Source organism: Lampris incognitus, chromosome 18 (assembly GCF_029633865.1).
Source record: "Lampris incognitus isolate fLamInc1 chromosome 18, fLamInc1.hap2, whole genome shotgun sequence".
Lineage (NCBI taxonomy): Eukaryota > Metazoa > Chordata > Actinopteri > Lampriformes > Lampridae > Lampris > Lampris incognitus.
The window spans coordinates 34,820,943-34,837,239 of NC_079228.1; the positions used below are offsets into that span (position 1 = coordinate 34,820,943).

The window sequence follows — 16,297 nt, forward strand, 5'->3', positions numbered from 1 at the left end:
GAAATGGAAACGGACGATCCGCTGTGGTGACCCTTAACAGGAGCAGCCGAAAGTAGTAGTTTTAAACTTGTCTGTACTTTTATCAAATTTGTCTGTACTTTTATTTATCTTATCCTTTTATAATGCCCTTTTTTCCCTTATCTTTTGCCTGTAAAGCACTTTGAATGACCTCTGCGATAATAAGGTGCTATACAAATAAACTTGCCTTGCCTTACTTAGTTTGCTGCCACCGCGACCCGACCCCGGAGAAGTGGCTGATGATGAGATGACAACATTTACTAAACAAATCTAAAAAAAACTACACAATCCTATTATGTAATAAATCACATATCACACATGTATAACAAGAACACCTAGTGAGAGATGACAGAGCATCTTGAGTCTTAAGGCTCTTTTTGAATTTTGAGTTATGAACCAAAAAAATGTGTAGTATTACTAGTTTTTATCCTAATACTAACTATAGTGGCATTGCTTTTGTATTGATCTTTGTTAATCTTACAACAGTGCCAGTAAAATAGATTTAAGTGTCGAATGGTGGAGTTTCCTTTATGAATAACTGCAAAACCTGTAAAATCCCTTTTTTTCATCATCATAACACAAAAAACAAACAAAAAAAGGCAAAGTATTTATAAGTAATCGTGGTCATTTTATTTTAAACATTTCTATTCATCAACTCAGTTATCCTTGAACTGGGCTGAAAGAACTGTGACATCCTACATACTGTTCAACATTATAGCATCCATTCAGTGAACTACAGAGACAAGTTTTCCCATATTTGCATCAAACCGCTTTTGACTAGTGTTCAAGATATTGATGCCATTCTTTTTAAAGTCATATCCCACCCTCTCCAACTCTTGTAGACGCCCTGTAATATTCCGTGTGCTGTAATCCAGAATCTTAGGTTTTTCCACTATTTGCTTTATTGTTATTCCTCCATTTAGCAGGCAATCCAATTTGGCATTCAGTGTCACTGACCCGATATACAGCACGATAGGATAGGTGACTATGAGTTTTCTTATGTCGGCTTTACAACAACCAAAGAGAGCCATCTTCTGTTCAAGGTTTTTGAAGTTGTTTTTGAGATACTCATTGGAAAGGTCCAGGATATCTGCCCCTGGGCCTTGAAGAAAAGATGAGAGTTCAGAATCACTCAGCTTGAGTAAATATTTCAAGAAGTCAATGTTTTTCTGGACTCTCTTGATGCTTCGAATTAAAATGTAGACATTTTTTGTTACGATGGTTTTGGCGAACTGCTCCGGATTCTCTCCACCAAGTTTTGCACAGACATCCTGCAGAAACCACACCATCTGTTTATTAAGCTCTACACTATTAGAGAAGGTCCGTGGCGCTCTAGTCACCAGCCGGTGGATGCTCTTTTTGTCAATTCCTATTGAGATCAGGAAAAAGATGTTTTGTTCCAAGTTTTCATTGTCACTGGAGCGAAAGAAAGACTCAGGTGAGCGGTCCAGGATGCTCACAATCTCCTCGTCACTCTCGAAAATGTTTCTCCACAGCTCCCAGCGCTGTTCCAAGTGGTTGACCGAGCGGGTGATGGAGCGGGGAAAGCGAGATATGATGCTGGCAATCACTTTTGGGCTGGCGCCTTTGCTCTGCAGAAACTGTCCAACGCCTCGCTCATTTGTGAGGGTTTTTCGCAGCACCCCGGGTTGGCGCTGGCGTGCCATCTTTACATCCACCCCCATGAGACAAAGGCTCTCGAGCAGAGATTTATTCTCTGTGCCCGGCACAGACTTGTTGGGCTCGTTGATTTTTGGGGTAACAGTGCAAAAACCCCTGAGACTAATACCCCTTGGACGGCAGTAACAGGTCACTTGTACCAGACGGAGGCACGGGCTGCATTTCAACGGCAGTGACTGGCGGAGACTGAAAAGAGTTCTGACAACAGGAACCGCGGCCATTTTCTTGAACCGCAATTGCAGCTGCTGTCAATGCCTAAGTTGAGAAGACAGAAAACGAAAATAATTAGCAAAAGTAAGCAAGAGCAATCACAACTAAGGCAGAATCAGAAGTCGCCATCACGTTTTGGAAACGATAAGGCACAGAACACTACTGGATTTAACGAGTCTCGAAACAATGTCTCGACTTTTCTGCCCCTCGTCACATTCAGACCATACGCCATTTTTTTGTAATCAATTACTCGCGTTTAGCGAAGGGATACTTGACACCAGCATTCCTCAAATGACGGCCAGCTTTCGACAATGCGTTATATAAGCTCTGTATCGTTGCTAAACTTTTTTTTGGTCAGCGGGTTACATAGAGTCTACTGCTAAAATAAAGATACCAGGCATTAAAAGTTCATCATGTTGAGGAAAGTCTGAGCGTTTCCGGCCGAGGACACGGTACAAAAGCGACCGTGTGCATCGCCATTACGGCTCCGCCAGGTAACATTTCATCTAGAAAGCCGAAACACTTACGAATATTAACATCCTCTTTATAACTCAATAAAATCCACAACGCTCACCTCCTGGGTTTCGTTTCTCAGACGCCTGCAATGTCAGAGTCTGCGCAGTGAGACTCATTACTTCTTCGTTGGTTTTACTGGCGGACTACAAACCAACGTTAAAGACGCATGCCGCCACCTACTGTACTGGAGGATGTAGCGTCACGACTCCGTAAAGAAATCATATTCTGGATGGTAAACCTATTTCGTTCAAGTATTTAAATAAAGCACTTTTTACCTGTGATTGTTTGTCCCCTGTCTCTAACAGACCTTTGACGCGCCACTCCCTTGCAGTTATGTTTCACATTTATCCAACACGGCCTTTTTCATTGATTATGAATTAGCACTGAGTCCAGTTGTCCTATTCTCAACCTACGGAATATATCATCTTCTTTCCTACATTTGCCTCTATTACTTCCCACTCTTGACAGATTTTTGAATTTTGTAATAATCTCTATCCTTAGTGTCATTATTTCAGATTTCCTGCCACGACTTCATTATTCCGTGATGAATAAATTATTTTGCTTCTGATCCCCCGAAACACATTCCAAAATATCATTTTTGTTTAATGCACTTTTAGCAAGCTTATCTGCAACATAATTTCCCTCTACACCAACATGTGCTGTATCCAAGAGAAATGAACATATATTCCTAGTTGCTGTAGATATAATAAGATCGTATAAACCTCAATTAATAGATCCACTCGAACTGTTTGTCCTGATTTTATACTTTGTATTGCAGCAGCAGAATATGAACATAACACTACTTTAATGGATTATTGCTGTCAGTTTGGCTGTGTATACTGATAACCTGTTTGAAATTCTCTTAACAATTGCCTTATCGAACTGTGGAATGTAAATACCCACCCCATGCTCATTATTTGGGTGTTTTGATCCATCTGTAAAAAATATTTAGATAATTACAGCAGCTCTTCTTCAGATCTTCTTGAACCGAGTACCTAGTGTTAATATTTCTCTCTGTCCATTCTCTCCTCTTTTCTAATATTTGAAGATTTACTTTGGGTTGTGGAAATGTCCATGTGGAAAATGCTGCTAATAATAACTGCTGAACCGTGTTGTCTAATATGGAATCTGCACTGTTCCGCTTTCTTGTTAATGTCCCATCCAAAACCCTTACCAGTAACATTTGTGTGCTCCAAACAGTTCTGCAGAATAGTTGACGCTAAACTTCTGTTTAAATCTGCTGCTCCGGGGTTTAAGGTAACTACATGGGTGCCCTTCACTCCAGTAGATGGAGGTATGCTTACATGGGATGCACTTGAGCAGATATAAACCAAAGGTGTCAAAAGATTCAGTCATGAGCTCGCCAGACGTGCACTTACTCTGGGAGGATTCCATGACACACCGAAATAGCAATTTTGAGCTATGTCTGTTAAGGTGTAAAATGGAAAATCCATTGTTCCTCCTCCTAACAATCTTGCTTTTTTTTCTGGAAATGCCAGTGAGCACTATGACCCCTACCACTGCCAATACCAATAGTACCAATCAGTCTCTTTTAGATTTGATGGGGTCTATTTAGTCCATCTACAATTATACTACAACACAGGTAACTTTGCAAGTGGACTCACACCATATCACATTCCTCTCCACGTTGCATTATCAATGCACATTGTAGTCTTTTCTTGGATAGTAAGCGATGAAAGACCCTTATACTTTATTCATGGTAGACCTCTATGGATTTCATTTGCCAGCTGACTCTCTTTCATGCCTGTGAGCTGCCCATTTCAGCATATAGCAGGGCTTGCAAGCGCTGCACCAAAAAAAAAAAGAAAAAGGAAAAAAAAGCTATTAACCCATTCCCTTAACTGATGAGTTCCCCGCCTAATGAATATTTTAGTATGGTGTAGTGATCTCTTCATCATTCAAATAGATTTTCACTAAGCAGTTGTGAAATTGAACTGATAATGTTGCTTAGGCAAAACAGCTCTCTCCGATATTTACACTGGACAGAATATGCTTCGTCTTTTTTTTTTTGTGCCAATCATTTGGTTCGACCAAGCAGATGTTTTTAATAATGTGCCCAATCCCACTCAGCCTATGGTGAGCGAATAATCATACCTCGTTTGCTCTCATTCTCTTTTCATCATTTCTCATTCCCTAGGAAAGATGAGGAGGGAAACAGGGCGTGATGCGAGAGAGAAGGCTTTCACCGAACTGGACTGGACCCCATGCTAACAAAAGTATTCCTGCATGTGGATCTAGAGACAAGGAAGAAGCATTATGCTGCTCTGCTTTAGCACCATCCTATTACACCTGAAACAAACAAGGACTTCCATTGTCTCCACAAATAGATTGCCAACTGATCTTAACATGCATCTTCTACCAGATCTGCCTTTTCCTATGCCTGCTTTTTGCAGCAAACACAGCTGATTTCCCCCCCCTGCATTTCCACTCCACCACGCTGCATCTACACCTTGTCTGCAACATGAAAGCAGATGATTTTCAAGTTTGAACAAACTGTATAGTCTCAGTACAGCCTCGTCATTTGACATGGCTGAGTTCATCCTCTATGACTAAATCAATGGTCAAAGGCCTTTCTCTTTGACCTCTCTAATATTTTCCCTCTTCCAGTGTCCTCTTCAGGTCCTCAGTCTAAATCCTCACAGCCTAGTGGAATGTTAATTATCGTGTCTATGTCACCGCGGCAACATGGCAGTGGATTATGTGGTCCAGGTGGAGAAGTTACTCGGGTAACTGTAGATCCGACACAGTACTCCAGTCGTCGTATCCATAATTGAGGCGCCTAAACTTTCAGACGGTCAGTGGTTCCAGAGGCTGCAGCGCAGACAGTAGACGTTCAAAAGTGAAATCACATTGGTAAGGATGTCTAAAAGAAGATGGGTGGAATTCAAGATCTGCCAGACAATAAGTTGTACGGCTCCTGTCACCCGGCGACACAGACCCTCATCTCCTGCTACTACCACTACTACTGCTGCTGCTGCTGGTACGTTTGCAATTATCAGTTTCAGCCTTGGACAATAGACACATTCATATGTGTGAGAGTCTCTCATTTTATAATGAAACACATGATAGCATCGCAAGTGACATAAGAATCGGATTGGAGAGGCCTTGTAATTGTGTTTTGTCACAGTAGTCAATGAAATATTTGTAAGATCAATTAAGCGTTGTATCTGTGAGTCCTCCTCTTTACCTTCATCTCGGGCTCTCACCTATTTTCTGGAAACTGATATTTGGGCCACTGGCCTGCCTGCTGTCTCATCAGTGAAGAAGACAAGGCTTAACACATGGCTGCTTCTGGGGAGGATGACCATTATCACTTCAGGAAATAAGTTTAATGAAGCAAGTCTCAATTCCGAAGATGGGAGACTGCAGTCCGAGTCATTTAACTGTAGAGCACTGAGACAGCAACACAGTAATGTGCAGTGGCAACCATTAGCTAATTTTCAGCTAATTTGAAAATACAGGAGAGACATGGTGAATATCTAAGATAAAAAAAAACAAAAAAACGTTATTAGTTGGTAATGTGAAAGTAATAGCTTTTTCATGGACTCCTTCCCCATTCAGTTTTTACCAAGTTATATATATATTTATGAATCCTGATGTAAAAGCCATCGAGGAAAACTAGTGCTGACTCGAGGAAAGGGGTGATGCTTTCAGAAAGAGAAGATTTAGAGTTGATTTAAAACAAACTGGACCATATTCATATATTTCTTCATTTATTCATTTGGTGGGGAGGGGGGGGTCAAATCAACATTATCATGCATATGTTTGGCATCTGCAAGAGTGCCTAAGCATACATACACCCAGTGTCCTGATGGGTCAAACATAATCCAGTTAGACAGTGTTACTTTTTATCTATTCTTCAGACTTTTTTTTCCTTTTTAGCATACAGTAAATTTTACTTGAATGTTGTGTTAAAATCCCAATCTTTTTTTTGTAAAAAAAAACAACAACAGCATAACAGTACAGAACAGGCACTTGCAGAAACGTCACATCCATTTACAGTCTGTATGAGAGATATACTTGACTTGAGAAGAGAAAAAAATAAACAAGCCACTTAAAAATAGATAAAAATTAATAAAATTTAAAAAAATAGACAAAATATATAAAACTGAATATAATAATAGGTTTAAGTTTAAAAAATAAGACGGGCTAAGTTGCGTTTTGTAACGACCAAAGTGTTAGAAAATGTTACGTTCTTTTAGTTAGTGTAACCTATTTAAAGGTTTAGCGGGCAACCAACGATAGGTAAACCAGTATAAACATAACCAGTATAAACATAACCAGTATAAACACAACCAGTATAAACACAACCAGTATAAACATAACCAGTATAAACATAACCAGTATAAACATAACCAGTCTAAACATAACCAGTATAAACATAACCAGTATAAACACAACCAGTCTAAACATAACCAGTCTAAACATAACCAGTCTAAACATAACCAGTATAAACATAACCAGTCTAAACATAACCAGTATAAACACAACCAGTATAAACATAACCAGTATACACATAACCAGTATACACATAACCAGTCTAAACATAACCAGTATAAACATAACCAGTCTAAACATAACCAGTATAAACACAACCAGTATAAACATAACCAGTATAAACATAACCAGTCTAAACACAACCAGTCTAAACACAACCAGCAATGAGACTGACGCGTCTAGCGCGTGGTTGACAGAGCGCCTCGGTGACGTCACCACGACCGTCTCATCCTGACGTGGAAAACATGGCGGCCAAGTTTAGACTACACCAAGGAGCCCGCTTTTAGCACCGTGACGCCGGCGCCCAGTTTCGGGGACCCCGCCCGAGGCCGGTGTCCAGTCGCTTCGGCTGCTTTGTCGTTAGCCTTTAGGGTCGCCCGGTGACTCTTCGCATGAAGCCATTTCCGTTTCGTTTGAGCCACAGAGACGGCGGCGATGGAAGACGAGGAGAGGCAGAAGAAACTCGAGGCCGGCAAAGCAAAGGTACGCTACACGTTTTTGGGTTGTGTTTGTGTGTGTTGTGTGTGTGTGTATTGGAAAAAGTCGGACAACAATATCCTCTGCTTTAGTTTCTGTGCGTTGCTTCCCTCTGTGTTGGGTTTTTAGCGTGTCATCAACTTATTGTGTCATGGTTTGGTGTGTCAGCTGTTCGGACCCCCCCCCTACCATCCGCCCCCCCCACCCACTCAGCTGTCATTCTTGGAAAACATGCGCCCTGCGCCGTCCTTCCCTCAACTGTTGCCCTTTTTGCCCCTCTCCCAAGTTTGCCTATTGGAGGGGGGGGGGGTGCGCAAGCAAACCCACCCGCCGTCCACGCTGTCTCGTCTTTCCCATGGCTGTCGATCATGCGTGACAAGATTTGGAGGACGTGCCCCCTAAACCAATGCAGGCAAACAGTCCCACCACCACCACCCTTCCTCACCCACCCACCGAGACCACCCGCATAACCACCCGCATAAGCGTCGCAGGGGACAACGAATCCGCACGATACAGTGTAGCGACAGCGCAATCAACAACAACAACAACAACAAACCCAACCGAGCATGCACAGAGACAACAAATCCAGTTTATCTGTGTGAAAAAAAAACTGGAAAGCAATAAAATTGATAAGATTGATTGATTTTCAGTTCTAATCCTAAGAGTGCTGGTGTGTTTAGCTGGAGGAGTCGTCTTGGATCTGGTGATTTGCCATCTGGAGTTACGCAGGGGGGCGGCCCAAGGGCATAACCATGGTTGGCATCTGTGTCGATGAAAGGCCTCTCAGTGTGGTAGGAAAACCCAAGGCTGTGTTTTGCTTTACACTACATTTGGCACTGTGACAATCTCCCATTTGCAGCGGAGATACAATTTTGGCAATGTGATCAGTGACATTGTCCCTGTTGTTGTAGGCCATTAAGTTTCTCTGCAGAGGGATATTCTGTAGTGAAGTGGAAATGCAGGAGTTGACTTGGGTCCGGCCTTGAGGTTTTTCTCTTGACATATTGTCTTTAACAAGCCTCTACCTCTGGGTGATGAGCTGAAGAGCTTGTGGAAACATTGGAGTATCCCATAAAAACTAATCCCGTACACCAAGATTTTTCAGCATCTTCACGACAACAGCCCTTTGAATACAGTGGGCTAAAAGATGGCTTATTGTTGTTGTAAACAATAACACCACATTAGACTATGTTATAGTCTGATGGGCCCCAATAGTTTTGCAGCTGGGAGGGGTTAGGTCAGTGTATTGACTTTATTTGCTGAACTGTGCAGTTATAGCTGATCATTATTAGCACATGTACAGGAAATTGCACCTAGGGTTCGTTCCCAAGGCTTCTTAAATAGCCTGAAGCTCAGTGTCAGTGATGGACAGCAGTAGACAGTTTGGGAACAGCAAATCACGACTTGATCTACTTGGCAAAGGCCTTTGCATAATCCTCCAGGAGTCAGTGATAATCATGGTCCTGCACTGTCCTATGTTTGGGACAGACTATGACCAACATTACATATGCAATGAATTCGAGAGACTTACTTTTAAGATACAATCCTCGCTATCCTGAATTCTGATATTGAACATTGTCATTATTGGCAAATTGATGAATCGACTAGAATTGTTTTACAGTTGTCTAGTTTTCAATGGCCATAGCCAAGTGGCCTCTTTCCTGTCCGTAATTGCCTTTCATACTTTCTCAACTGCAACTACCTCAAAATATAGGGCTGAACGCTCTCTAGCCTTCAAAAGCATAAGGCCGTTGACATAGAGATAACTGGAATTAGTTGTGTTATACAAAGGATTATCTTGAAGAAAAAAAAAGACCAGAATAAGGAAATCAGGGATTACAGCTCAGTGTCCCTGCTGAACTCTAATCATGGTGATGCTCTTCTCCTGGTTCTTCGGGTTTAGTGGCACTCGCATAATGCCACTGAAGTGGCATTGTGTCAGACAGTTTTCTCTCTGTGACTGAGTGAGTCCTCCGACAGAGCTTTTGCCCCATTTTACAAAATGTAGTAAAGTATGAACCTGTTATTTTGCTAGAAATGCTTACAGACAAAAAAAAAAAATAGTGCTTTAGCATATTGTGCCTTTGTTCTTGCTGTTTTGCAGTAAAGTGCCTGCTGCCTTACAGTGCAGGTTCTCTACGCAGGCTACAAGTCTTGCTGCCTGACTACAAGACATAGAAGGATTTTTTTAAACTAATACCAACAATTTATAGAGCAATTTAGTTGCACCACGAGGCCTACTGCAAATTTCTTTGAGCAGGGCTCTGTCTTGTTTCGGTTATCTGCATGTTCTCTGGTGGGTGCTTGGCATTTATGCAATTTCAATGGGCTTGTGAGATAGACCTACATTGTTAAGATATTAGTGCGTAACCTTGGGGTGTCTCTGATGTGCTGGGAGGCATGAGATAAGTCTTTAGTGTTGCCCTTTCCTTTTACTATGGCCAAGTAGTGTACCTAATATCTTTGATTTGTTAACAAAAAATACACCCGCTTGTTTGTAAGTGTTATAGAATTATGATGATGATGTGATGAGCAACGTGCTGTCCAGAAATGTTTGCAAACATTGCCTGTCTAGTTCCGTCATTGAGACAGCAGATGGTGATACACCTACATAGTCTCCAGTCCCCCATATGTTCAGCAATGCATGGCTCTTCTTTGCCAAGTAGGGCAAATGCACATCATCCATTGGAGGAATAGCTCTACCGAAGATTCTGGTCTCCAAAATTAAACTCATTTCAAAATTGGTTATTATTCCATCTGGTTGATGCAGTAAATAAGGTTGTCATATTGATTTAGTTACGAGTAATTCATATTGAAATGGTAGCCTACATTTGTATAACCTTACCTACTGTAGTCTTTAAGCAAGCTGTGGTAAAAAAAAAAAAAAACCAACCTTACTAGCCTACTTCTTAAGGTGCGACAAAACTGTGGCTTGCCACGTAGAACGAAGTGAGTGTAAGACAGTACTGGTTGGTCTCAGAAGGTGTTTCCAAGTCTGTTTCATCTGCTTTCATGTGGTTCACAAATCACCTGCGACCATCTAAATGGATGTGGCGAGCTTTACTACGGTGCTCCAAACGGTTCAGAAACAAGAAGCTTAGAATTATTGGCAGATGCTTCTTGGCCAGAGTCTTTGTGTAACTTGGTTGTTAATGTGCATTCTGTCTAATTAGGCAGACAGACACCTTTCAGACAGGTAAGCGGGCATTAGCGTAGTCTCCCTGGAAACGGACTATCTACGGCAGTCCGCGGGATACCTGCTTGTAGCCCGTGGTAGTATCTGCCCTGCTCACTCACCACTACTACATACTGGATATCAGCATTATCCCTATCCACTCTGTGCAGTTTGTGTCGTCGTTCCCTTGATGACAATTAAATGTCCCACACCCTTGTTGCGTGCGTGTGTGTGTGTGTTTCTAACAGAGCATTAGTGTGCAATGGGGAAATGTTAGACCAGTGCTAAAAATGTACTGGTACAGCTAGTGAGGCTTTACCTCAAAAAATGAACACGCCATGTTGTTTGTTGGGGCCAAATTGTCGATTGAAAGTAGGGCTTGGCGATAATTCAATATTATTGTCTTTCAAGGTATTGTATCGGGTTCAGATTTGGATATTTTCATATCACGATACACAATTTAGTTGTCTTAATCAATGATAAAGAGAATCCGTTCCCTAAAATTTCTCACAAAATGAGGTTCGGAAATATATGAGGGAGTATTATATAGATATGACTGAACAGTACAATGGGATGAACCTCGGTTGAATCCTTAAATGTGGTATTTTTGCATCTATAAGCAGATAGTGATATATATTAATATGGTAAAAAAAATAATCCCCGTAATTATTGTGGTGGTGATATTTTTCATATCGCCCAGCACTATGTTGAAATGATTAAGACCTTCATTCAATACACTGAAAAGGACTTATCCTCTGCGGAGCAAATGATTCAATGATTGATTTAGTCATCTTCACAAGTGAATCTTTAGTTCTGGCAGGCGAAGTTTGAATTTTCAGGACGCTCTCTATCCACGTTTTAAAAGAGAACCAGTGAATGAAAGTGTGGGGGGGGGGAGACGGAACGCCATCAGAATGGAGGAGATTAAGGAAGATTTAAATCCGCTAATCCCAAATCTAAAACTCCCAATTTGCACAAGAACCTCGAGCATATCACCGTGCTTTGGACCGGAGACAAGTTGTATCACACACGCCGTGAAAATGCTTTCTGTTCTCAAGCCGTGTATTTTTACAGTTAACTACCCTACTTTTTGTAAGAAGACAGCCGTTAGTTAATTTTTTCTTTCTTTTTTTTTTTTTTTTTAATCACAGGGCAGAACGAAGTAGCTATTGCTTGAAAGAGTAAAATCCCCAAAAGATTTTTTTTTTTTAGTTGAAAGTTCACATAGTTTGTAAATGTAATCCCTTTATCTGGAAGCTGTTTACAAGATTAGCATTTAGCACAGCAAGATGCACATGTGTTGGGTCATACGGACACAGGGCGGTTAGGAGTCGCTCGAAGCAAGGCAGATATCCTACGGTGGCACGCGATGTTTCGCTTGAGTCTCACCAAAATATGTAGTTTTACAGTGGGTATAAACATTTTTTGTAACTTTTTTTTAACTCTATGCTATGCCCTTTTTGTTTTTGTTTTTTTTTTTAGAATGGATTATCAGTTGAATTGTTTGGTTATTTCAGTAAAGACTGGGAAGTACAGCCTGTTTAAACAAAGCCGGCACTAAAACGGCTAATGGGAGTAAGCCTAGCTTGTTTTTAAAAGACGGCTGTAGGACAAACTACTTGTTTTGTGGTTCACCTTTTAAGTAGCTAAGGTACGAGCCGTGTTTTAACCCTCCTGTCCCTTCTCGCTTTCCCCCTCCCGTACAGCTGGCTGAGTATCGGCAGAGGAAAGCGCACGCCGACTCCCAGAAGAAACAGAAGAAGAAGAAGAAAAAGAGGCACGCGGAGGATTTGGAGGGAGATCCACATGGAAACCAGGAGGTGGGGCAAGATGAGTCCACGGTGGGAGATGAGGTTACAGCAGGAGGAAGGGGTGGTGTAGAGGAAGAAGAAGATCGACACCCGCCTACCACAGAATTCACCTTCGCCAGAACTCTACGGAGTGGAGAGACCGTCAAGCATGACCAGACCTACACCATAGAGGTGAGAGGGGACTTTATTTATTTGTTTGTTTTTTTTTTTTTTTTTTTTTCTGCAGCTAATGTAGTACTTCCAAGTAATGGTTTACTGAGTTATGCTTTAATCCAGTCCTTTTATTGTTTGGTAGACTTGATAGACTTCTAGTTAGGGGGGTCAATCACCGGACAGAAACTGGAAAGATTTTATCAATTTTTCTGTCATTTTAGAGGTATCACGTTTTGATGCGCTCTTAAAGACGGAAACTTAAGAGAATTTTTGATTTCTTTCTTTTAATTAAAATGTACACTTTTGCCAATTAATCTTTACATTTAAGTGTTTTCTAGTCTGTCATTGATTCTCCTACTCGTTTTTTTAGCAGATTTGAAAATGTTACATTAACACTTTTAAGCATTTTAGATAACAAAATCCAGTTAAACGGTGAGATTACAAACTGAAACATTTACTAATAAGTTGGAACAAACTCAAAAGCAATAGGTCATACAAATGGACGGTCTTATTAGTGTGAGGAGTACGTATGCCGTACTTGTTTATTCTTTTACCCTTGCCTGACAAGCTTGATCTCAAACTGGAGTCTGTGGAAAATCCCATTGAATTGTCAATATCGAATGTAAATTTGAGTACAACAGCAACAAGGTACCAAAGTGCAAGTCAGACCACTCACATTAGTGGCCGACAGTTAAAAGTTTATTTAAGATAAGGTCCTCTGTCTACTTCACCTAGCCAGAGCTGCAGTGCCGTTTTTACACCTTTCTTCACTGCATCCTACCCTTGCAGTTGTATGAACACTTGTGCTTTGTGTGTTCTTTTCTATCTTAGCCTGTCAAGGCAATATTTTTGTTTTTTGTCTAAAACGTTTGTTTGTCCATTCTCCGGGAAGGTCGACCATGAAAAAAAAGATTTTCTCATCTTGAGTTTACGTCCTGGTTAGATATGAAAGAAAAATAATTCTAGAAAACACCTCGTGTAAAACGCACTCTGTCGTTCATCTTGGAAGCAACACCTGGATTAGAGAATTGCACTAAGACAACACAGACAAGAGCCTTATCATGATTAATGGCCGTTTATCAGTGAGTCATTAATAGACATCCATCCATCCATCCATCCATCCATTATCCGAACCGCTTATCCTGCTGTCAGGGTCGCGGGGATGCTGGAGCCTATCCCAGCTGTCATACGGCGGCAGGCGGGGAGACACCCAGGACAGGCCGCCAGGCCATCACACAGGGCCAACACACACACACACATTCATACCTCGGGTCAATTTAGTATGGCCGATTCACCTGACCTACATGTCTATGGACTGTGGGAGGAAACCGGAGCCCCCGGAGGAAACCCACGCAGACACGGGGAGAACATGCAAACTCCACACAGAGGACGACCCGGGACGACCCCCAAGGTGGGACTACCCCAGGGCTCGAAACCAGGACCTTCTTGCTTGTGGGGCGACCGTGCTAACCACTGCGCCACCGTGCCGCCCATTTACAAACATTTCAGCGCAACTGAAGCGGAGCGAATCAAAACGTGAAAAGACACACCAAGTGTGAGACATTTCAGGGACAGTTGATTAATGTGTAGATGTAGAGGCCAATTTTTATTAGAGATTCGTTCTGCCAAAATGCACTACTGGGGCCATCAAACTTTACAACTCCTCCCTCAGAGAGTCAGACAGCCTGAGTCAATAGTCATTAGACTCGGCCTTCGACTTAGTTCACCTTGTCGGGTGTTTGTTTGTGCTGTTTGTTTCATGCTGCAGTAATACAGTATACGTAGATAGGGTGTTATATGCTGGAGCATGGGGCACATATGTTTGCATATTTTACTGTTATTTCTAGTTCTTATTTTATCTTCTATTTCTACTTATTTCTATTTGTTATTTCTATTTATTTCTAATTTCTTGTTATCTTGTATCTTGTTAATTTTTCTTTACTAGATTGTGTGTCTGTAATAGGACCCAATTTCCCCTTGGGGATGAATAAAGTATTCTGATTATTTTTTTCTGGTTCTGGCGGGCACAAAAAAGTACACTGGACCACTTGTTTTCCTTGGGGGAGAGGGTGGGGGGGTGGGAGCTGGCATCAGTTAAGTTTAACCACAGCCAGAATGCCTGTTCAATTTTCACATGACATTTTTCATTGTTAGCCTGCCCTTTGTGAGGTTTGTGTTCTGTGGTCCTCACTGATGCAGATCCCAAATGTGTTGTTTATCCCTTTTTGCTGACTACTGCTACCTTCCTTCAAAATATCTACTACTACTTTCGGCTGCTCCCGTTAAGGGTCGCCACAGCGGATCATCCGTTTCCATCTCTTCCTGTCCTCTGCATCTTCCCCTGTCACATCAGCCACCTGCATGTCCTCCCTCACCACATCCATAAACCTCCTCTTTGGCCTTCCTCTTTTCCTTTTCCCTGGCAGCTCCATATGCAGCATCCTTCTCCCAGTATACCCAGCATCTCTCCTCCACACATGTCCAAGCCATCTCAGTCTTGTCTCTCTTGCTTTGTCTCTAAACTGTCCAACCTGAGCTGTCCCTCTAATATACTTGTTCCTAATCCTGTCCTTCCTCATCACTCCCAGTGAAAATCTTAGCATCTTCATCTCCGCCACCTCCTGTCTTTTCGTCAGTGCCACTGTCTCCAAACCATATAACATAGCTGGTCTCACTACCATCTTGTAAAGCTTCCCTTTAACTCTTGCTGGTACCCTTCTGTCGCAAATCACTCCTGACACTCTTCTCCACCCACTCCACCCTGCCTGCACTCTCTTCTTCACCTCTCTACTCCACTCCCCGTTACTTTGGACAGTTGACCCCAAGTATTTAAACTCGTATGCCTTTGTCACCTCTACTCCTTGCATCCTCACCATTCCACCGTCCTCCCTCTCATTCAGGTATAGGTATTCCGTCTTGCTCCCGCTGACTTTCCTTCCTTCCTTCCTTCAAAATATATCGTGAAAAAAAAAGACTCAAATTGTGATTAGTGTCGTTAGAGGTCGGCCATGCTTTCCTACCTCTTTTTGCATGCATGAGTTTGTACAGGGCAGGGACATTTTTGCAGCCGATTGAACTGAATTATAGCCTGTTCTAAGTCATTTTTATGCATGCAATCAAAACGTCCAGCTGCGTTGAATTCCCTTTTCTTTTCTTTTTTTTTTTTTTTTAGTTAAAATTAAATATCAGGTACCTCAAATGCTAGCTATCCTAAATATCATTATCTTCTTGCCAGCTCGGGCAGTTGGAGCTGACTGTAAATCACACCAATCGACTGAATAATTTAGATGGTAGTTACTCTGTTGCTGTTTTTGTGTTTGTTTAGAGGAAACAGTAACAAATGGCTCCTAGGAGATTCAGATGAAATTTGAGGGGAAAGCTTCCCCATCGTAAAAGTCCATGGAGAAACGTGTAAGTGACCATCATTACAAAAAGCTGCACTTCGAAAAGCTGTAACAAAGACTTAAGCTTGTTTTACACATTATTCCAGGTACCAGCCCACTCAATAGTTTGCTCTTATTCCTGCCGCATAAACCCCTTTCCGCTGCCCCCACTGTACATTTTAACATGATGCGTGCCTACAAAATTACTGGTTGCCATGGAAACAGACAATTGACTTTTAAGGGGTTGAGCTGCATCCGTCTGTGTGTGTGAGCGATTGCTGTGGCCTTGGAACACTTGTCAGCAGACTTGAAGATGGATGAATACATGGTTTTTTTTTTTCATATGTGATTGGTTT

The 16,297-nt window shown here is 41.8% G+C and overlaps 2 protein-coding genes across 3 annotated transcripts in view; one reads left to right on the plus strand and one right to left on the minus strand.

The window, feature by feature from the left end:
* Positions 1–643: 643 nt before the first annotated feature.
* LOC130129025 (transcription termination factor 1, mitochondrial) lies at positions 644–2,519 on the minus strand. Of its 2 annotated transcripts, none has more exons than XM_056298821.1 (2): positions 2,483–2,519; positions 644–1,953 (listed from the first exon to the last, which is right to left on the minus strand). In XM_056298821.1, exon 2 carries the CDS (start codon positions 1,917–1,919, stop codon positions 744–746), a length of 1,176 nt encoding a protein of 391 aa, XP_056154796.1. In that variant the 5' UTR covers positions 1,920–1,953; positions 2,483–2,519; the 3' UTR covers positions 644–743. The 2 variants fall into 2 exon arrangements, with proteins under 2 accessions (XP_056154796.1, XP_056154797.1); XM_056298822.1 differs by having other exon boundaries at positions 2,436–2,494.
* Positions 2,520–7,226: 4,707 nt separating this feature from the next.
* The window catches only part of akap9 (A kinase (PRKA) anchor protein 9), a 93,757-nt gene continuing 84,686 nt past the window's right edge, over positions 7,227–16,297 (plus strand). The window contains exons 1-2 of the mRNA XM_056298324.1: positions 7,227–7,425; positions 12,301–12,576. Coding sequence (XP_056154299.1) covers positions 7,378–7,425; positions 12,301–12,576 — 324 coding nt within the window. The 5' untranslated portion in view covers positions 7,227–7,377. The remainder of the gene's footprint in view (positions 7,426–12,300; positions 12,577–16,297) is intronic.